General features: G+C 47.6%; 1 protein-coding gene and 1 long non-coding RNA gene across 3 annotated transcripts in view; one reads left to right on the top strand and one right to left on the bottom strand.

The window, feature by feature from the left end:
- Window positions 1–22,747, bottom strand: part of RUNX1 (RUNX family transcription factor 1) — a 227,722-nt gene that overhangs the window by 72,471 nt on the left and 132,504 nt on the right. For both annotated transcript variants that reach the window (XM_084801055.1, XM_084801056.1), the window contains 2 exons: window positions 17,232–17,485; window positions 10,618–10,774 (listed from right to left, as the gene is read on the bottom strand). In XM_084801055.1, the coding sequence (XP_084657181.1) occupies window positions 10,618–10,774; window positions 17,232–17,485 (411 nt within the window). The remainder of the gene's footprint in view (window positions 1–10,617; window positions 10,775–17,231; window positions 17,486–22,747) is intronic.
- LOC311608532 lies at window positions 17,439–18,394 on the top strand. The gene is made up of 2 exons (XR_014783004.1): window positions 17,439–17,572; window positions 17,967–18,394. It is a non-coding gene; the product is annotated as an uncharacterized lncRNA (long non-coding RNA).

Genomic DNA, 22,747 nt, shown 5'->3' with positions numbered 1-22,747 from the left:
GAGCTCCAGGTTCGGTGAGAGACCTTGTCTCCAAAAAATAAAAAGCGGTAGAGGAATTTGGATACCAGTCTCTGACTTCCACACATACCTGCACATACATGCACACACACACACACACACACACACACACACACACACACACACACACACACACACACTTGATAGAGTGCATCAGTAAGTTCTGCTGACCGGCATGGCTTTGGGTGCTGGAATGAGAGCGACCTTATGCAAGAAGCAAATGGCCAGGGCTTTTCTTCGCTGTCTTGAGGCTCGAGCCCTCCGCAAACATACAGGACAAAGATAATGCACCCGGTGTGAGGTAGGTGCCATACGCCATCCCCAGGTGACATGAAATACTAGATAGAGGAAAGGACAGGGCTGAGCGGATTGCACACAATGCTGTGCCTGTCCTGGTCTCAGTAAGGCGCAGGAATGTCTATAGATTTTGCTATCTTACGGGAAAGGTCCTAAAATTGGACCTAATACTTATGTCACTTGACCGGCCCCTGCCCCTCAAAGCACCGAGCTCGTTCCTGAGGACTCTGTTTTCTTTCCTCGAGTTGCATGTTTCCTCCTGTCTGACGCATCTGGAATCCTAGCCCCACATTATCTCAGATGACGAGCCTGCTCTTAGCCCAGGCATGTACAAGGTTCTCTTTAGGCTAACTAAGGCCACGTGCTGTTCTGTCCTTCCAGCCAGAGAGCTCTTCAGTTGTCATACCCAGACTCCCCAGGCTTTGCTGGCCCAGCCAGGGGTGACAAGAGGAAGAAGCCCAAAGTGGTTTCCCAAGGCTACTTGACTCATCACCTTGCATGTACCTGTGGCCAAGACATTCACCGTCCTGAGCCTCTGCTGTGCTGAAAGGAGGAAGGGCAAGTGGACTGGGTGCTAAAGAGGAAAGCCAGGTAGCTCGAGGTGGGAGCTAGCTTCCCCTGGCAGCAACACTTACTAAATGGGGTGTTTGCAGATCTGAGGCTGCCTGAGAGGAGAAATGAGTTAGGTTGGTCTCTGAGGACCCCGGTACCCTCCACACACTTTCCTACTCTGCACCCTGCAGTCTAAGCACCACATCACTGGCCTCAGCCCCACTGCCCAGGGTGGATGTCAACATCCTTATGCATCCTCACCCAACCCTACTCCAAGGCTTCCAGAGCAGAACGCCCTCTCTCAGTTCTTCAACAGGCAAGGTGCGCCCCCCCCCCAACACACACACACACACACACACACACACACACACACACACACACACACACACTCTGTTGTCTCCCACAGATATCAGTCAACAGAGATGGCAGGTTCCCTGGGGGGAAGGCATCTGCCCTTCACTAGGTTCCATACAACTTCTATTAGCTCCTGTTGCCCCTGTCCTTTGTCACAGAGGTGTTCACTCAGAACAGCGAGGCCCTGCTTCACTGTCGCCCCCTCATGAACCCTTGACCTTGATAACTTCTCTTCAGCTGACCTGTGAACCTAGTGCTAGCCTGGCATCAGAGGTACATGTGTGGTGAAATCAATGAATAAATGAATGGGTAACGAAGGCAGGATGATCACTGAATTCTAGGCCAGCCTGGGCTAAACAGGGTTACCCTGTGTCCAAATAAATAAATAAATAAATAAACAAACAAATAAATAAATAAAAATCAATGAATGAATAAATGAAAGAAATGCTTTTCTTAAATACTTCAGGAGACAAGGTAAGCAAGCAGACGTGACAACGAGAAACGGACAGAATACGTACAACACACAGCACCCAGAAGTGAAAGCTTGTTCTACAACTGTTGTGCATGCATAGATTTGTGACACCTTCATATTACCAGGCCCTTAGCAGACCAAAGGGATAAAAGAGAGGGCACCCCCATCCCTAACTTCTTGCCATCTGCTTCCTCTTCCTCCCACACTTCCTGTTCCTGGGTGAAGGGACAGCGCACCTCTGTCATCTCACTTTATCATCTGAACCCTGTGATGGCCGGATGAAAGGCACTGCCATGCCTATTACACAGGAGGAAAAAAAGGAAGCTCCCCGCCACCTCCCACCCCCGTATCTCAGGGAGTCCTGCCCACTTCTTAAGACTCCCAAAGAAGACATAAGTATTTCTGTGGAATTGTGAGACTCGGTGGCTTTAGTGTAATCCAGAGCCCAGGGATTTGGCCAGAATGTAAGACAATGGTGCAGCAAGAGGCAGTTGCAAGTAACGGATTAAATCAACTCTCCGGGTTCTCAGTGGCCCCCAGAGAAAAGCCATGTGTGAATATCCACTTGCAAATTGTTAAAAAAACGATGAGGTAAGAATGGCTTCGGGGTACAGCAGGCCAGCCCGGAGCACCATCCAAATCCAGCAGAGGTCACACAGGCATAACAGGAAGAGTGCGGTGCTCCTGGGTGCCAGCCTGCACAGCTCTGCTGCCGGACAAAGGGATTATCCTGCCTCACTGTCAAAACCCAGTGTTTATTGTTAAAATACACAGGGGAATTAAAAGGGGCAAGTATGAATCATAAATATTTGCATGCTATTAATGTTTGGACAAAAGAGTTGGACAGGCTAAGTTGGGAGAACTTCTTTTCCCATGAAAAACAGTGCTTCGAATTACAGTGCATATTTAATTTCATCTCCTCCATTGCTAATCTGAAATCTCAGTGACTGCTGGGCACAGCCCTCTCAGGCCCTCAGAGCTCCAGGAAGACGCTCTCTCTAGCAGAGATCCCCTCAGCAGGTCTCTCCGTGACCTTGCCAATGCCACAGCCTCCTCCAGGAACACTGTCCCTGCAGAGGCCTGACCCAGGTTTGAGACTTTAGCCGGTTTTTTCTTATCCAGGGAAGGTAAAACCAGTAGCTAGCCTTTTATCTAGGTAATCTATCCGAACAGCACCACCCCCTCCTCGGACAAAAGGGGAATGAAAGAGCTCAGACAGGAGTGTAAGGAAATTGTTCTTAACTTCCCCACCCTCGGGGGCAGGGGAGGGGGGCAGGTTTGACAATGTCTTCAGGTATTTCAGATCGCTTCCACTAGGAAGGTGGGGGGGGGGCGCGGGGGTTGGGTTCACTGGTAATGCTGTCAAAAACATTCTACAGTGCTTAACGGCAGCCACTCCCCTGTTTTCCCCTGATGGCCCCACAAAATGGGAATGGGTGGCTCTGAATCAGTGGGGGACATCCTCTCTGCTGTCTGTCAAGAAGCTGGTAAACTCCACAGCTCAGAGTGAAGACAGTCCTGGTAGTCACCAGCAGGGATTTGAGGAGGGGTTGCCTACAGGATTGCAGGATCATCGTAGGCCCACTGAGGGCACCACTGGGCAGAACTAGGCTTTTAGATTTGGGGGAAATCATGGAAATTCATTCCTCAGGGCTTCTGGACACATTATTACTATTTATTTATTTATTTACTTTTTTTTTTTTTTTAAATCAGTCTCTTACCAACTAGGCTGGTCTGGGACTGAACACACAACCAAGGAAGATCTTGGACTTCAGATTCTCCTGCCTCTATTTTTTTATTCTGTGTGAATATCGTGATTTTCCAGGGAAGGTGAAGAGCGTAGGGAGGAGGGGCAGGAGAGCTATCTAACAACGTACTCGAGTGCTGGGGCCAGGTCGGGGATTCCCCAGTCTTGGCATGATTGAAGTTTTAGAGTCGGTCACTGTTGGGGGTAGGAGGGAGCCATTTTGCACACAGTAGGGTGTTTAGTGGATCTCTGGCCTCAACTACTAGGTCCTAGGGACCACTCCTCCAGCCCAGTACGTGGCAATCAAAACTGTCAGCAGACCTCTTCAAATGTCCTCTAGGGGTCAAAACTCACCCTAAGCAAGAGCCTCATCAAAGCTGATCAGTCATCTACACAGGCAAGAGGGCAAAGGGAGATGCCCTCCTGGGTGGCAGTTCAAATAGGAGGGTGGAAGTGGGACCCTTACTGTAGGTTCCAGAGACATCATTTAAAAAGACTAACAGCCTTATGAGTGCTCCTGGTTCAGATTGCTCCTCATTAGTAAGAAACAAGTGGACAGAAAAGTGACAGATACCAGACACACTCCACACTAATATCTCAAATAGAAAGAAACACGTTGGTGAAGAACCAAGACCCACACTGTGGGCAAATCTTTCCACCTCCAAACGGCCCCTCCCTTCTTGCCTTGTCTAGGAAGATCTGATAACAATGCAGATGGATTCTTTACAACCTCTTCCTTTGCATAAGGTGACTTCCCTGGAGGATACCAGCCAGCCCTCCCACTCACTGGACCTTGGCTCCAGGGGTTGAGGAGATGGTATGGTTGGGCCCCTGTGGTCACGAGGGAGGCCTTACATCTCTAAAAGCAGGTAGTACTTCAAGTTAGGAAATAAGTTTTAAATTCTCTTACATCTCGGAGAAAAGCTGAGTTTTCACTGGGTCCCTGACTGAGGCAGACAAAGGAAAGGACGGGACTCCTACTGGGATTTGTTTACACTCTTAGGGACCCAAGTGCCTGGCAACCTGGCTGCAGAAAGTCTGGGTACAGCAAATTGAGTTCCTAAGTGGGACAGGCTGCCCAGCATAAGCTAACAGAGGGAGGGCAGTGAACTGGGATTCCCCAAAAAAGTACAGGTGCCAACTGACTGGGACCCTGAGCTCCATTCCCCACATGGAGCCCAGAAGACATCTCCCTGAGTGTGAGACTCAGAGCAGGACCAGCATGGAGGACAGGCATTGCCTGGAGCTCATTGATGAGCTCTTATAAACACAGGCAGGCTGTGAGCAGCGGGTCTGTCCCCACTCCCTGGCAGCCAGCTGGCACACTGGGGCATTTTCACAGACAGCTCACTCATTAATTCTTGTTAATTGCTTGATTGGGGCTTCACGTGAGAAGATGTTATCAGCATGGCGTCGATCTTTAAGAACATCTTGGTCCAAGAAGTTTCTCAATGGAAGCACAGCCACGGGAATGTATACCCCCGGCTAAGGGCTCAACAGAGCCTGCAAATGACACAGCACTCCACATTTACAGTAGACTTGGTCCCGTGTCCGTGGGTCCCTCAGACGCAAGCAGTTGCAGATCACAAATATTTGGGGGAAATCCATTTGTACTGAACGAATGGGCTTCTTTTGTTCTTTTTCTCCATTATCATTCCTTAAACAATAGCACAGCAACTACTGATGTGCAAAAGATAGTCTGTTAGCTACCGTAAGTAACCTAGGCTGTTGTACATTACATCAGAAGGTGTGCGAGGCTTGCGTATGAAGGTTGTGCCATTCTGTCTAAACGGCCTGAGCAGCTGCAGCTGTCTGCCTGAATGGAGTGGAGCAGGGATCCAGAACAACCTTCCGTAGACAGCGAGGGGTGACTCGACACAGTCATTCTTAAATATCCCCTTACTGTTCTCAACTTGTTTTATAACCATCAGCAGGGAGGAGACGCTCACCAGACATTACACCATCTCTCTGCTTCAACAAGTAATTTTTCTTTAAAAAAAAATCCTGAAACACAGAATATATTTTTCCATAACTAGCTTCCTCCTCCCTTGTACCTCACCAGCCAGCACACACATAGAAGAAGAAGAAGAAGAAGAAGAAGAAGAAGAAGAAGAAGAAGAAGAAGAAGAAGAAGAAGAAGAAGAAGAAGAAGAAGGAAGATGAAGAAAGAAGAAGAAAAGGAAAAGAAAAAAGAAAAGAGGAAGAAAGGAAGAAAAAGCAAGAAAACAAGAAAGCTGATTTATTAGAGGCAGCCTCACTCAGCGGCTGGCTAGCTGGATCACTGTTTATGTCTATGAGGCTGTCAAAACAGGAAGCTCTAAAAGTCACTCAACCGTTATTTCTCTCCGAGGCACTTTCTGATTGAGAGTCTTCAGTCCTGAGCAAAAAGCCATGCTGCTGAGGAAGCGGGCCCGCAGAAGGGCAGCTTCTGCTCCACAAGTGAAAAAGTCTATTCATGCAAATAAACTCAGCAACAAAAAACTGCGTGACACCATCCCCAGCATCTGGCACTTCATAAAAACCAGCAGGGAAAGTCTGGTGGGATCCAGACTGTTCCCAACAGGGACAGCACACAGCTTGCAGCTCTGGGCCTTTCGTAGGTTCTGGCCACCCCAGGCTTGAAGCTGGACAGGGAGAAACTTGCTTGAGGAAAGTGTTGCTAAGTCTTTTATTGTGGAATAAAGAGAATGGGAAATCTGATCTGTGAGGGCGGATTTAGTTCCGGGGTGAAGCTTGTGACCTGACGTGGAAAGGAAGTGTTTGCTTGGACCAGCTTGGGCTTGTTCGCGAGGGCCCTGGCTTTGTTCAGGTTTGTAGGGTTGTGTTTGGTTTTTATTTTCGTTCTGTTTTATCCCGACTTATTCACTCTTAAATCTGAAGAAAACAGATTTTGCTATGCATGCTATTACAATCTGTAGACCAAAAACCAGAAAGAAAAAAACGGACATTTGATTTTAACCCAACTCCCGTTTTTTCCTTCCACTTATTCTCTCTAGAAGATCCAACTGGCAATTTGTATTGCTTACACGGAATGTTCTTCATCAAATATCTCTGGGGCTGGGGCAGGGGCTGGGCTTTTCCTTCCTCTAGTAAATGAATCTGTGATAAAATAAAGAACGCTATGGATCCTATGATAACATCGTAAGTCACTAAGAGCAACTGTCCGGTGAAAGCCAACACACGAAGACGGCCAGTTTATCCTTCCCAAAATGCGTCTCCAACCACAGCCTTCTGCTCAGCTGACAGACAGCGTGGCCATACTATACCCCAAGCCACGTAAAAGGGAATGCCTTAAGAGACCAACAGTACACAAATATGAAAGAGCCCAGATTGTGACAGGATAAATATTATGTCTGGGAAGACGTCTACAGCAGGAGTCTAGGAAAGAATTTCACTGCAGAAAAGCACTATTTTCAAAATGGGCAAGTTCCAAGCTGCCAGGATGTCAATATAAACAGCAGATTCCACTAAGAAATGAAACCTTTCTCCTGACGGGGCGACAGAAGCCTTGGCTTCGAGGGGTTGTGGCATCCCCAGGGAACCAAACTGCGGATGGCAGGGCTACATTCCCCCATATGCCTAGTGGCCCACCGGAGGCCCAGGCTGGCCTGTCAGATTCATCTGCCTTCCTAAACGACCAGATCCTATGTCTACGGACGTCAGTGCCACCAAAACAACAGAGGGACACAAGAAAATGTCCACCTGTGGGTTGTCTTGTACATCCATTATCCTCTATGTGTGAAACTTGGGGTTAAGCTGACCCCCCCCACTCAAAGACACATTTCAAATTCACACATCTTAGCATCCATGCATCCCAAAAAAGCTACAAACTCTGGAAACTAAGCTGCACATAGACATCTGTGCACGTGTTTTTGTTTTTGATTTTTTTGTTTGTTTGTTTTGCCCTTGGGAAGTCTTGGGAAGTCTTTCGGAGGATTTTCAGAATTATCTATGACATCTTAGAACAAATGGAAATTGGCTATGGTTACCCTCCTTACATCTGCAACACACTTACTGTCACATTTGACAGTTGTGTTCCCGGGAAATCATTCACGTTCAAGCAGTATCCATCAATTGATCAATTCTTTGGTTGCTCATGAGATCTAAACTCGCCGAGAGCATGGGGAAGCCATGGCCACAGAGGAAGAAGACCTAAGCTGCCTAGGCCGCGCCTTCACCCGCATTCACAGGGGCCAGCAGCCAGCCAGGCCTTAGAAGCCAGCCAGGCAGGTTTTCCCAGTCACAGGCTGAAGCTGAGGTTGGGAGCTGTGGGGCTGGCCCCGAGCCAGCACCCAGACAGATCCATTTCTTGGAACAGAGAAAAATCCTTCCTTGGTTGGCTCTGGCAGGTTCTGTGAGGGTCACAACCACCAGCGTCTGGCATCTGGTAAAAGAAAGAGGTGCTCCTTCCATAGTTTTCCACCTGTCATCCCACACAGAGCTCCTTCCACAGTTTTCCACCTGTCATCCCACACAGAGCGCCCAGGCCCCTCAGAGAAGCCCTCATTGACAGAGCCCCAAACGGACCTTAGCACATCTAGATGAATGAAAGCCTGGAACCTTCGGGGCCAGTGTGTGGCTGCTGAAGGCATGATTTTAGGCATATTAAAAACAAAAACAAAAACAAAAACAAATAGAAAATGAAATAGTCCAGTCTTAAGATAGCTCATTAAAACATAATGAAACTTTTAAAGGAAAAGGCTAAAACCAGGAAGATTAGGACTAATTGTGAGAATTAGTGAGAGTCATCGCTTTGCTTTCTGATAAGAAGAAGTGAGGAAGAAGAAGAAGAAGAAGAAGAAGAAGAGAAAAAGAGAGAGAAACAGCAAGAAAGAGGGGAAAATATCCAGTAGGCTTTGATAATGGCACAAAAAAGCAAAATAAAATTATATTTTGTGACTACAGGGTGAAATTATGAGATAAAACCATGTTCAGGCTCCCAACAGCTCACTTGTCTTGTATTATTGACATAAAAAATTTAAACCATAAGAACTCAAGACGCACATTATATATGGAAACTGTAACTGGGTCAAGTGGTCAATTAGTGCTCCTGAGTTTTAATCACTTACTATTGCCCTGGAGAGAGCCTGTTCAAATCAAATATAACCTATTTCTTTTTTGCATCTGATTAAGTTTTTCATTCCAGGGTATGGGAAGACAGCCTGGCCTTGGGTGCTGCTGTTTCCTTTGGGGGGTTTATGCAAACTCAAGTGCACGCTGGCACGAATCAGGCAGCAGAATGCAAACAGTCCACACCTTGGAGAAACAGTCCGCCGTTCCTCGGGCAAACACCAGCGCCTATTAGTCACCCACTCAAAACAGAAATGGCCAAGGAAGGATGGGAGACCAGCTCTCAGCACCATAGAGTAAGCATGCTGCTTTTAAAACCCCATTCTTTATCATTATCAACTTACTGGGAAAGCCACCATGCAGCTCCCTATGGGGAAATGTCACCAGGATAGGCCATTAATAGCCTTCAAAACGTCCATAGCCAAGCACGACAAAAGAGACCCACCTGGATGCCTATGAGTATAACCAAGTGATAGCCCAGCTAGCTATTCCTAACATCAGCAGTTCCTAAAACCTGACTAAGTTTATTGCTTAGGCAGGTGGGCGTGGGCCTGGCTATGGGGGTCTTTATTTCTTCTTGGCTTCCCACCCACTCTGCCAGCAACTCATCAGAAACCTTCACGGTGTTTTCTAAACTCACTCCCCGAACCATAATGTGAATTCCATTTGCTGAAAGACAGACTTTGAATAGAGCAAGTGAACCCACTTAACGACACAGCCTTTTGCAGCATCACCCAGGCTTTCCAGAAGCGGAGAGACTATTCTTTGAGTCACCGTCTTACTAGCATAGTAATGTGACATACATTTTCAATCATTTATATGTTCTTAGGTTTTCCCCCAGCTGTGATTTCATTACAAAAATGCCCTAGACATCCAGGGTAAGAAACACAACAGCCCAGATGCACAGACGTGTCCCCTCTCCCTCTTTCCATGAAGAACACAGATTTTCTAATGTTTCTGAACTCCTTCACAAATGGTAGTAAAGGCCTTTGCTTGGTATTTTCTATATGTTGCCAGTCTGCTTGTTTTCTTTTGTTTGCTTGGTTCTGGGGATCAAAACCCAGGACCTTGCACACGCTAGGCAAGGGCTCAACCACTGAGCTACATACACCACTGGCCACTTCCTATTTCTTTTCCAATGCAAGAACTAATAATATATATATATTATATACATACACAGACACACATATACATATATATGTATCTATCACGCCTTCTTGATTAAGCTAGAAATGCCTTTTATGGCTAAGCTTATTCAATTCTACATTATAAAAGTGAAAATTTAAATAAAGTCCCCTTGCTCTTAAATTTCACTATTTGTTGATGTTTGTAAAATATGACTTAGGTCCTATAAATGAAGAGAAAATACAATACTTGAAAGATAACTGGAGAAGCCCACGGTAAGACTAGATTCCTCTTTCTACTTGAATACTTTAATAACTAGTTAAGGGTAAGACACAATAAAACTGCATGTCCAGCTGGCCTACGGTAATGGTTTCCTTGAATAACCTGCTCTCTACTATGATTAGCATTTAAATATTAAGGGAGCCCCATTTCCCCCACCAAACTATAATAGGCTTCAAGAAGAATACACCATGAAGGTCACATGGTTGTCAATTGTGCTAACATGATTCCATTTGTATCCTAAAGTGCAAGCTTGTATAAAACCATATCATATACCGTAAGGACTCCCCAGAATTACTGATGTGACCAATCGAAACCCTGTCGCTTGTCACAGGAAGCACATATACTATATGCTAAAGGCTCATGAGCTTCAATTATCTGACAGCGACTGCCCCTTACATAATCCCAGCCCTCACTGTGGTGAGCTTCACTTTTCACATTTTAGAAAAATAGTGAAGTGTTTTATTGAAATCCACAATTCATGTATTGTATGTTGTATGTTCCAAGTCAATCTTAAGCCAATTTAGTCACCAAACATGGTAACTTCAAGTTCAATTCCTGCATAAGCATTAACTTTTAAATAAATATTATTTTAAAGTTTCATGTGGCACCAATAATAAGAAACTGCTACTAGCTGGGAAATCCCGGTTTGTTCCTAGGTAGATACTTTGTTTTTTCAAGTTCATTCACGACAGATACGTACCTCTACCACTCCGACCGACAAACCTGAGGTCATTGAATCTTGCCACTTGGTTCTTCATGGCTGCGGTAGCATTTCTCAGCTCTGCCGAATAGTTTTCATCGTTTCCTGCCATGACGGTGACCAGAGTGCCATCTGGAACGTCCCCCAGTGCTACCACCTAGACATTAGTCAAGGGACAAACATAGACATCAGAGCTGTCATAGGCACACCTCTATGCCATTTGTGCAGCAATTGTTCTGAAATTAAAGATATGCTAAATGATATTTTCTAGTTTTCTTTTTTTTGTTGTTTGTTTGTTTGTTTGTTTGTTTTTCGAGACAGGGTCTCTCTGTCTTGAGCCTTGGCTGTCCTGGACTCACTTTGTAGACCAGGCTGGCCTCGAACTCACAGCAATCCGCCCGCCTCTGCCTCCCGAGTGCTGGGATTAAAGGAGTGCGCCACCACGCCCGGCTCTTCTAGTTTTCAGAAGAACCATTATAACTTGAGCACCGCAAGTAAAAGGATTGCTGTACGTATGCAGTATAGATTGTCATAACAATGCCTAGATGGGTATAGATTTCCAGGTGAGGAAAGCGCTGAAGAGATTAAACGAAAAAAAGCCACATATGTCCACACAACACAGTGCGGACAGACAAACTGGGACAGGAACTCTGAGAAGCTACTGTTTCTCATCAATATGGTTATCTCTTAAGACCTCATAGTCAAAGGACGCAGTCTTGTGTTTGTAGATTTGTGATCTGATCTACTTCTTATAAGGATTTGTTTTATTATTTTGAGTTAAGTGTATGTGGGTGGGTATGTTCTTGAGTGCAGGGTAACTCTGGAGGCCAGGGGCACAGAGCATCCTGGAGCTGGGCTTACAGGCAGATGCGACCCGCTTGACATAGATTCTGGGAATCAGAATCCATCCTCCGTATCATGTATCATGTGTTCTTAACCACCGGACCATCTCTCTGGCTCCATCTTCTACTTGCTTGGACCTCCAGCGGTATACCTAATAGAACCTGGATGTAAGTATTTAAACTTAGTTCTGCTAAACTTAAATCTGACTTTGCTACTGAATTTTTTTTTTTTTTGAGGCAGGGTCTCACAGAGCTCAGGCTGGCACCGTGTAACAGAGATTGACCATGGACCCCCAAATCTTTCTGTCCCTACCCTACACATGCCTCCATGTGTGACACTTCCAATAATGCTGCTGGAGGTAAACTGTTTGCAGCTTACTTCGGGCACCTTTTCCTGCCTCTACTGGATTCCCACTAGCTGTGAACTCTGGTAGGCAAGGAGAAAAACCAGGAACATGTCATTTATTTATTATTAATTACAAAAGGGGTGACCTCATAACACAGGGGTTCCAATTTAACCATTATCTTCAAATCAAAGGTAGAGGCAGGCTGCCTTTTCACACCTGTGAGCCCCAAACAGGTGTTAGCTGCGCTCTGAGGGGTCAAGGCCTTACAATATTTGAAAGATAACTGGAAGATAAACATATATTGCAATAGCCATCTGCAGGACAGCAGACAACAAACAGGTTTATATCCAGAAAAGCCAAAAATAGTAACTTCAGATTACAACATTCTAAAGGCCATGCCTTGACAATGCCCCACAAAATATCACCCGTCGCTTGGCTGCTGTTTGGTTCTTTATACTCCGTTTCAGAACTAGGGTCTCACTATACAGCCTAGAGGGGCCTTGAACTCACAATCCTCTTGTCTTGGCCTGTGAACCTGGCACCCTTTGACTTCAGCAGCGTTTCTGAGTTGTGGCTTGATTATTGGCTATATTTGTTTTGTTCCGTTTTCAAAGTGGTCATGCAATTTCAAGTCAAAATGCCCCAAATTCAGTCTGTTCCGGTCATTTCAGATGTACTGAGATTTCATTATTTATCCCAGTCGAGTGGTCATCCTTAGATGGGGCTTCTCAAGTCGGTAGCAGCAAGCACCTCTTAATCTACTGCTATTTTGTCCTTCAGTTTTTGCATACTAGCTGCTACATGATTTGTTGGAAGGATATTTCTCCTTTCGTGTGTGTATATAAACAAGGCTGCTACAGACTTGCTAGTCTGGGACCCATGTCCAGTTTTGCTTGCCATCCTCACTGTGTGCTGACTCAGGTCCCCTTCCCACTGGCTGTCCACTGTCCTGCACATGGCTGCCTGGGTGGCTTTCATTCACCGTGGCTGCTCCATCTCCTGGGTTTTAAAGAACATGCCAGGAAATTACCCCAGCTGCCCTGAGAGATGGACGGACAGACGGGAGGGACCCCAGGACATCCCCAGGACACTCTGCTCTCTGGAACTGGGTAACCGCCTTTCTAGCTCTTTAATTTTATCTGCTCTAACCAACTTGCTCTGTGAAACAAGGACCAAGGCCCTGCTTTTAACCCTTTCTTTCCCATTGTTGGACACGTTTTCTACAAAGGAGATTTTAAAGCTCTGGTTCTCCAAGCAATCTGCAGTTAGACGTCTCTATCCCACAGAAGTGTCTGAGGGCTAGTAATTAAGAGTGGCAATGGCCGCTCTTTTGTTTCAAAGAACATCACTGAAATAAGTCTCCCTGATTAGTTAGCTGATCATTCTTGCCCCTTCTTTCTACTCCTATAAATTCTGCTGGTTTTTGTCTCTTTATTCCTCCCATTTCTTTTTACAGTATTTTCACTTCCTCCTGCACAATTAGCTCACAGTGTTGAAATATCCTCCATGAAAACACTTTACTTCCTCACCCTCACCTCCCTGTGGAGACCTAGACTTTTCTAGTTCAACTCAACACCCACTGGGAATCCAGGACACTGAGTCTATAGCTGGGCTTCCAAATGGAATGGCTTACTGTTGCCTCCCCCCCCCCCCATCTCTTAAGAGGTGAAAATAAATGCATCCTGTTTCATTGCACCCAAAGGCATGCTGAGTCATGGCCTTCCTCCTGCAGTGCCTTGGTTTACCACTACTGCTGCAGCTTGAGACCCATCAGTGAAAGGGTAAACCCAGGAGGTCCTCACCCCTAGACACGGACAGCATGAGGACCACAGTGGCTAAGAAAACCTTGTTGATGTTGAAATTTAAAAGTCTAAAAATTGAGAGTTTAAATTTCATCACTCCCATTTTTAAAGGAAGTGTGAATGGGGCATCAGGGCCTCAGCTATCACGTCTTTGGCTTTCTGATTTATCTCTGAAGAGTTTTGGTGAAAGGAAGGAGACAAAATTAAATCCAGGGACATTTAACATTGTGTTTCTTTCAATGGCAAGCATACTTAGGCTAGGTTATTATTATTATTATTATTATTATTATTATTATTATTATTATTATTAATTTAAAACTAAGATGTCTTCTAATTTGATACAGATTTGTCATTGAGAGATGATATAAAAAAGAATGAGAAAAAAATCAAACATCAAACAGAAATAAAAAGCATCATCTTCAATAAAAAGCTATAAACAATAGGTAAGGAAAGACAAACATTGACATTTAGCGCAGACCAAACAGACAAGAAGGGACTTGCAGGCCAAAGATAGCTTATATTTTGTTGAACTTCTCTGTTCTCTAAGTCTCAGGAAGTTGGGCAAAATATCAGCTGTCCTCTGTGCCATAAGGACTTTCCGGCGCTGTTTACGGCTAGCCTGCCCATAATTTGAAACTGGCATTTCCCAACAATTTTATAGATTGAAATTACAGTTGCAATTCATTTACTGCAAATTTCTTAATCTTCCAGAGTTTCAAAGAAGGCTGTGGAATGGGACCTAGAATTCATCTGAGACGACATTTATAATGCACAGCTAGGGACCGTGATCTTCAGGACAGAAACATTAATTTCTTTAACGAAAATCATATTCCGTCAGCACCCGTGGTCTTTGGGCTCTGTTGTACCAAGACCTAAACAAACTGTACTATTACAATATCACTAAATCTACTGCAAGCCACCGAAACAACTGTGGAGGTGGCTTCTGCATCCCGCATGGCATGCAGCACGCGTCCACATTTCTCAGCAGTGAGATTAAGTGTTTCTCTTACACTAAGGTAAACGATCTGAGGTAGGAAGAGAGGTGGAGGAAAGGTGGGAAGACCAACGAGAATAGTCAACCCATTTCCAAGGGACGTCATGATTTTAAGTCTCTTGATTATTCTGAAGATTAAAGTGGAGGACATAACAAATGTCCAGAAGATTCCAGAAGATGCTCTTCCATTAGTGGCCTGGATTTTTTGTTTTTGTTTGTTTGTTTTTTAACTATGGGAAATAAGATAATTCCTGCAGGATTAACTCCTAAGGAGATTCCTGAATCTTAGTTTGAATCTAACATGTACAGAAACATTTTTTGGTAGAAAGTGCTGGAGCGTGTTTCGTAGGGGCTGGCACACAGAGTGGCCAGGGATCCAGAGCAAGTGCAGCTAGGGTGCTTGTCTGTCTGCAGCACAGCTTCCTCTTAAACCCAGCCTCTAAATTTCCCCTCCCTCTGAAAATTCTGTCTACTGTTTCAGGTCAGCAGGGTGCTGACTGAGCTCCTAGAAGCAGCATCCCTCCTTGGGACAGAGTGGTGACAGATATTAATCAGGTGGTCTGATTTTTCTGCCTCCCTGTCCTTTTTCCCACAAGCTCTCTCAAGAGACCCACTTGAACCTTTCACATGTGTTGTGTTGTCTGCACCTCGACCTTTGTCATAGCTACGGGATGTCACTCAGAAAAGCAAACTGAGACTCTTTTAGAAGTGGGTTTTCCAAAGTCATTTATAAAAGGAAACCTCTATGGCTGTGATTATTTTTGCTAAAGGGAATATTCCGTGGCTTGTACAAGTAATAGGTATATGGTCTTTCATTCTTTTAAGAAAATAAACGTTTCTACGTGATAGCTCAAGACTTTGACTCCTGGAGACAATTTTTAGGGGGGAAAAAAACCCCAATCATTTAGAGTCGTGATAAACTGGGTTTCCTGGCAGAAAAGACCTCAATTTCTTCCCCAAGGAAGCCACAAGTAGCTTTAGCTCTGCTATGCAGGGAAACCTACCTTAGAAGGCCCTTTGGTTGACTGTAGTGAGCCTGAGTTCTCTGACAGTAACCTTAGGCCTGAGCCCAGCCAGGTTCCTCACCGGGAGAGCAGAACACATCAACAGCTAAATTTGTTTTTCTAAAGGAATTGGGATAGCTTCCCAAGCAACTGGAGGGGAAGGGAAAGGCAAGTGCCTGGCGGCCCTTCTGACCCTCAATTCCACCCCCTACCTCCTTAAAAAGTTGCTTTCAAAACAGCGATAAAGGTGGCAGAGTTGATTGCAAATTCTACTTCTGTGATTTTTAAAATGTGCATGGTGTTTTTAGCATAAAAAAAGGAACTCGGACAGCACTTTCAAAAAGTGAGTGTTATTCATTGTAATTAGATCAAGTTCCAGCTGAGGCCTGGAACTAAGAAAAAGCTTAAATTAAATTAATCTCCCTCCTAAATGGGGCATTATTCGGCTAATGTGGGGAGAGAGAGAGAGAGAGAGAGAGAGAGAGAGAGAGAGAGAGAGAGAGAGAGAGAGAGAGAGAGAGAGAGAGAGAGAGAGAGAGAGAGAGAGAGAGAGATTGAGAGAGATTTTCTTTGAGCTTGGATCCGCCGTCTTTATTAGCCTTTTAAAAGAACAGGACCTGACAGAGTCAATTTGCGTTTCAGCTGTACCTTTAAAGCCCACCACCGCAGAAGACCAAAGAAGAGAATCTAAATTCCTTCAGCTCCCTGCCAGAGTAGTAGGGTGGTTGTTACAAAAACGCCCGGGGTTGTTTATATATCGGTTCTGACAGCCAAGTTTTAGAGGCAACTCAAAGCCAGGGCGAGATGAGGGTGAAAAGCGACCAGACCGACGTGAGCGGCCGGTCCGAAGGTGACGGGTCTACAGTGCCCCCTCCTCTAACAGAAAAGCTGCGGGATTGGACCTTTCCAGGTGTCGGAAGGAAGACACCTCGTCACCCTTGCCCGGGGCTTAATTTAGGTGAGCCAATGATAACGTTCTGGAGGGTTCCAGAAAAAGCAACAGGATTCACTACTTGCGGCTTCTGGCAGGAGCAGGCTACAGGCTCGAAAAACTCCTCGGGACTTTGGCAAACTTAACTACGCCTGCCTGCCGCGGACTTTGGACATACTGAATCCTATAGGGCAGTTTAAAAAAAGTCTGCAGGGGGTGGGATCCCTGGCGGCTTCCCTAGTTGGTTTATTTTTATTGACCGGAAAGTATTAAAGCCTCTCATTTTATTTTCTGATGCCTTCAATTGAGAGATACAAACCGATCTGGGTGTTCACCCGGAGGAGGCCCCCTTATCCTTATGAGAGAAGAGGGATTTCTCCACTCCAAGGTTTAAACTTTTCCTAGTTCGTAGCAAAGGTAAGGCCCTTGGTAGATACTCTGGATTATCCTGATTTTTATTTGTTTGTTTGTTTGCTTAAAACTCTCTTGGGTGCCTCTGAGGCTGTCTAAGGGTGGGTCCCTTCCGAGGGTCGCTACGGCAACGCAGCTTCTCCACATCCCAAACTCACAGGCAGCACCCCTCTCAAGAAGCCGCGTAGTCTCGGCCCTCTAGGCTCACTCTGGGCACGGGCTGGCCTCCACCTGGCGCCCCCCCCCCCCTCCGCCACTCGCCACCCTCTCCAGGCCGGGGTACCTTGAAAGCGATGGGCAGGGTCTTATTGCAGCGCCAGTGAGTGGGCAGCACGGAGCAGAGGAAGTTGGGGCTGTCGGTGCGCACTAGCTCGCCCGGGTGGTCAGCTAGTACCTCCACCATGCTGCGGTCGCCGCTCCTCAACTTGCTGGCCAGGGCAGCGCCGCCGTCCGGGGCGCCCAGCGGCAGCGCCTCGCTCATCTTGCCGGGGCTCAGCGCGGTGGATGGCGGCGTGAAGCGGCGGCTCGTGCTGGCATCTACGGGGATACGCATCACAACAAGCCGATTGAGTAAAGACCCTGAAAACAGCTCCTACAAGACGGCGACACGGGTTCGGATCTTCTGTAAGCAGCTCCCCGGAGACCAACATACAAGTTCAGGAGCCCTTTTTACTACCGGAGGGTTGTGGGGGAGGAAGGAGACTAAGTTATCAACAGTCCAGGACTGAGTTCTAGTTACGCAGATCGGGCCTCACACCCAAGCAGGGCTAGCAACTGGCAGCCGCGGCCGCTTAGTGCATTAAAAAGCGGGCAACCAAAATCCAAAGTCAAAAGCCCAAAGCAGCCTCGCGTTGAGAGTTGAAGTTCAGTCTTTGGCTATTACAAACGGCCCCGGAGGCAAAATTCCGGTACGTGTCCTAAAATATTTATGCGCAGAACAACAACAAATGACCAGCAAAACCTAGATTCGGAAGTTCCAGCAGTTAATTGCCTGTCAATTTGTTTTTCTTTCTCGCAGGTCAGTTTTGGTTAAAGTCTCAACAAAATACAAAACTTAGGAGTGTCTTCCAGACAGCCTCTTAACATGAACTCACTTCGGGTCTCAAAAGCACGAGCCGTAACTTTTTAAAGATTGTGCTACTAATGTATGTGCTTGTATATATAAATATATACATATAATCTACTTCATAAAATATTTACAATACAATCTGTAGAGAATTTAAACACAACAGAAATCCATTAATGTTTGCTGCAGTTTTTTTTCTTTAAGTAGCCTTGAAAATCAGCTTCAGTAGTTGGAAGGCTAGGAGAGAATCACTTGTCATAATTCTCTCAATAAATTCTGCCCAGTGCAGAAAATTTAGCTATACAAAGATCTCTAGCTGATCTTAAAAAAAAAAAAAGAAAAGAAAAAAAGCCAAACTCGATGACACTGGGCAGAGCTTCTCACAGCTGAGGACTCGGGTTTGGGAACGTTGGTTAAGTTTGTGGCTGATCCTGTGGTTTGGTGGGAGTTGAGCCGCAGTTGGGTTACACAGGCAGAGACGCACTCTTCAGAAACCAGCCACTGTCCACATTGGTTGAGTGAGTCAGCCTAGACTCTGGCAGAAGCAAGATGATCTTCCTCCAACGTCGCCAGGCGCTGGCTGGTTTTCTGCTGGGGCGCACAAATACCCAAGAGCGAGCACCGTGTAAACCGCAGCAGGTGGAGCGGGTCTGGGAGGATGCACGGTAGACCAGGAGGCTCGAGTTACACACGATCGCGCTCACTCCCACGCACCCTGTCACGCACACGCAACTTCACCGCTTGCCTGGAACCCCGGAACACTTTCTCCCGCAGTTGTCAAAAGAAACAATCGGAGAAAAGTTCAGTCGGGAGAGAAGCTGAAACATCCAAGCCTAGCAGCTAGTTCATTCAAAAGTGAGAAAAGATTTAAAAAAAAAAAAAAGAAAGAAAGAAGAGAAAGAAAAAGGAAAGCGAGGAGGTCCAACGCAGATCGAGGAGGAGCCACAAAGGGTGACTTTCTTGCGTCCCCGGGAGCTCAGGATGGAAGTGCCAGCCGCAGGGCCGGGCAGCGTGGTGCCCTGGCTGGGTCCGGCCGCGGGGCGCCCGTCCTGCCCGCGCCCGCTGGCTCTATGAATGAGAGTGCCTGGAAATGAACGTGCTTTTACTGTAAAGCCCGGCCCGAGGAATTCCATTCCCTCAGCTCGTTTGCATAGGGGCGACCGGCGGCCAATCACAGGCCTTTCCGGTATCTGCCTGGGCGCGGCCGCCTGCCGCGCTCCTGGAATTGGTCCGCGCGCCCCCGCGCGCTACTGTACGCAGCCGTGGCCGGGGCTGGGTGGCAGCCCCTACCGCCCCTTGCTCCGGCGCCCACGCCGCCCCACGCACACACATGCAAACGCTGCCACACTTGCCCGGACCAGGCAGCCACGCGCTGGGTGGGAACTGCTGCACTCGCTCTGGGTGGGTTTGCAGGGCTCAGCGGCGCCTCCGGCTGCCACGGTCCCGGAGACCTCGCAACAGGAATCGAAAGACCAGTCGGGCTTCGGGGACCGCGAGAAGCGCCCTGAGTAGCCTGAGGCCTGGAGGCCAGCGGGTGGGAGACACTCCGCGCTCCCTGGACACATAGCTGCTGTCGCGAGGCTCCGGGGACCCCGGCTCCGGTCCCGGAACGGTCTCCAGCTAGCCGTGCACTGTAGTCCGTGGGCCAAACCTCAGCGCCCCTGGAGGACTGGGTGGGATTCGGCCGCAAGGGGGCCGGAGTGCTGATGGCCGGGTGCGAGAGGCTCTGAGCGCCTCCCTGGGCCTGGCTGACAGCTGAGGCGAAGTGGCAGCGAGTCATTTAAAAACGATCAGTCGCTGCTCCGCCGCAGGAGTTTTGGGTTCTGAGCACCCTCTCTTTGCTAGAGTTGCTTTATTTAGTGTCTGATTTTCTGCGGCTGGGCTACGGCTTGATTACGCAGCGCGCCGCGTTCTGAGTGTGCGCAGCGGCTGGAGAGGAATTAGTTTTCTAAACAAGGCCCGAAACAACCCTAGACTACAAAGAAAGTTGAAAGCATCCGAGTCCCCCACCCCACTCCCGCGGCCACCCCACCGCGGGAGCTCTCACCCACCCTCCAGCTCCCGGGGAAGGCCAAAGCTTTCCTCCAAGGCGCCGAACCCACTTCGCTTGCGCACTGTGGGGGTGCTTCCCCCCACTACGGCCGCCCCCGCGGCGCCGAGGGCATTTTCGCGGAGCTTTAAGGGTCCTGTTCCAGCTTGGCGCGCGGCCCAGTGCTGTCCCCAGGCGTAGCAGCTGGCCTATGCCTTCGGTGGGTCCCTTACTTCTCCTGGGCCTTGCTTCCTCCGGGACTTCTTCGCCACCCACTCCATGGAGCCGGCCACTGTCCACATATGACCGAACCCCTCCACTTGCACTCTGTATTCTGGTCCCTGGCTGGTTCCTGAGCGTGTCTTCCCTCCACACGTGTCCGCGAGGTCTAGACTCAGCCGAGAAGGAAGAAGCTGTGGAGGTCCTGGCACGGAGACCTTGCCTGGGCTTTAGGGCCGCTTCTCTGGCCCCAGGCGAGTAGAAGCTGGCGGTGGGGGAACATCTGACAGGCCTTTGACCGTCTTGTCGGGGCTCGGGGCCGACACAAGGGGGCAGCAGCGGCCCTCGTTCGGCGCCCCGGGAAGCCGAGCTGGACACTGGGCACGCCCCGACGGCGCGGGGATCTGTCTCACCTAGAGACCTTTGGGGTCGCTCTTGTGAGTGAGTTTGGGGACAAACGTCAGGAGGCGGGCCACCAGAACTCACGTGGGAGCCCCTCTCACCTCGAGGTGGGGGTCTACACGAGGATCCTTGTGGGTCTCACTGTCGCGTTCCACCGAAAACGGGGTTCTTTTTTTCTCAAACCTTCTTTGCCTGGCTAAGTTCATGCCATGATTTCTTCAGGTGTCCAGTGAGCACCAGTAAAGGCGCAAGTGACCTCACGGTCTTCAGCCTCCTGCATTTTCCCGAGTGGGCCCGACTTTGCTGCTTCAGCACTAAGATCGCGCCAGCAGGGTATTTTGGGGTGTCCAGAGCTTTGAGAAGAAAATTCTCTGTGCTTTTCTTTTAAAACGATTTTCAAAGAAGTCCCATTTCAGGTGTCAACTCCGTAAATATCCCCTAACACTCGCCCTTGCCTGAGTGACGCTAAATATTGAAAATCAACGCCATGTAGGGCCCCTGGCCCTGCTACGGGGCTTCCCAGTGCCCTTGAGCGTCCAGGCTCGGATGTGCAGGCACTACTGGCGAATTCGAGGCCAGTGGAAGCTAGACTCTCCCCAAATGCGTTTTCTAAGCTCACTTCAGATCTAGTGCTCCTGGGGCCACAACCCAGCTCATCTTCAGGGACGCACAGAGATAGGGCTGGGTCTGGCCAGTGTGGCAGAGACAACAGTGGACCTTGACTCCAGGGAAACGTTTGACTCTGGGTCATCTGCCTTCTGAAGGGTTAAGGGGAACGCCTTACGGTCAGGCCCCTGTTTAAAACCCCAAACCCTGCGCGGGGTTTAAGGTTGTCTGCTTGGCAGAAGTCAAGGAAAGGCAGTTAGAGCAGCACGTGTACCGAGTTTAGCTTTTGAGGTCGGCACCTTGAGCACTGCTCAGCTGAGTTAATACGTTCCAAGGTGGACGACAAAGATAGAGCAACGAAAGCTTCAAAACCCGGGCTCGGGGTTATTCCTGGACTTGCTAGGGTTGTCACCGCACCACTCACAGGCACTTGAGAACCAGAAACAAACAAAACCACTGCGCCCTCCAAACCGAGGAATGGCTAGAGTGCAGCTGAGGCTCAACCTAGAGGTATCGCGAATACTTAGTTCGCAGGCTTTGCTTGGAGTTCCTGAAGTCCCGCAGCGCAGCGGGAAACCTTCCCACCCAGAGCGCTCATTTCAGCAACTGTGAGCACGCTTACCTCTCTTGCCTCTCAAGAGCTAAGGGAAAGGTTTACAACTTTCACTTCCAGGCTTCCCCCAGAGTGACACAAAATTTACATGATAAAAAAAACTGCAAGGGAAAGATTTGTTTTAGCGGCTACTGTGTGACAGTCTAACAAATTTGTGGCAGGAGGAATTTAAAAGTGTCCATAACAGGATTGGAACTTTCTGCGTGGATTTTAAAAAGTAATACTTGCTTCAGAGGGAGGCAACCATTTCAGTGGAGAACAGAGCGGTTTATTAACTGTTTTTCCCCTACATCTTTCAGTGACTGGCTAACTGTAAGTGGTATCAGAAAACCAAAGGTTTAGCATGCCTGTTCTATGAAATAATTTCCAAAAATAAAATGTATGTAACAATTCTCTTAAATCAAAATTACCCCTCCATTTGTAATACTCTATTGTCCAAATCAGTTTCTAAACGTGTAATAGTTCTAAAGGAATTATTTCCGTTTTAAAAAAATTATTATTAGCAATGTGTGTGGTACAGTCAGTTCAGGACCAAATCCCTGTAGTTGATAATCACACAAGCACTGGATGATTCTGGTGAATACTAATCAATACAAACAAGTGACCTGCTGTCCACACTGTCTGGCTTTCAACATTGGAATTTAATTAGACCTTTTCCCCTCTTCTGAAAGACCTGTGTGATTTTTTTTTTCACTTTCTGCATTTGTTTACTAAGAGAACCACAGCCCTGAACCTTTGCAAGGCCCCCTTCCTCTGGGTATTTCTATGGTGTGCTGTGGGGAGTGTGGGTCTACCTAACCCTAACTTCACAGGCCCCTTGTGGATATTACAAGGAGCAAACTGAAAATATTTCTTCCCCACAAT

The sequence above is a fragment of the Acomys minous genome, assembly GCF_964271855.1.
Source record: "Acomys minous genome assembly, chromosome: 11".
NCBI lineage: Eukaryota > Metazoa > Chordata > Mammalia > Rodentia > Muridae > Acomys > Acomys minous.
The sequence above is the reverse complement of the archived record's forward strand: the minus strand, read 5'-3'. Positions and strand labels throughout refer to the sequence as shown.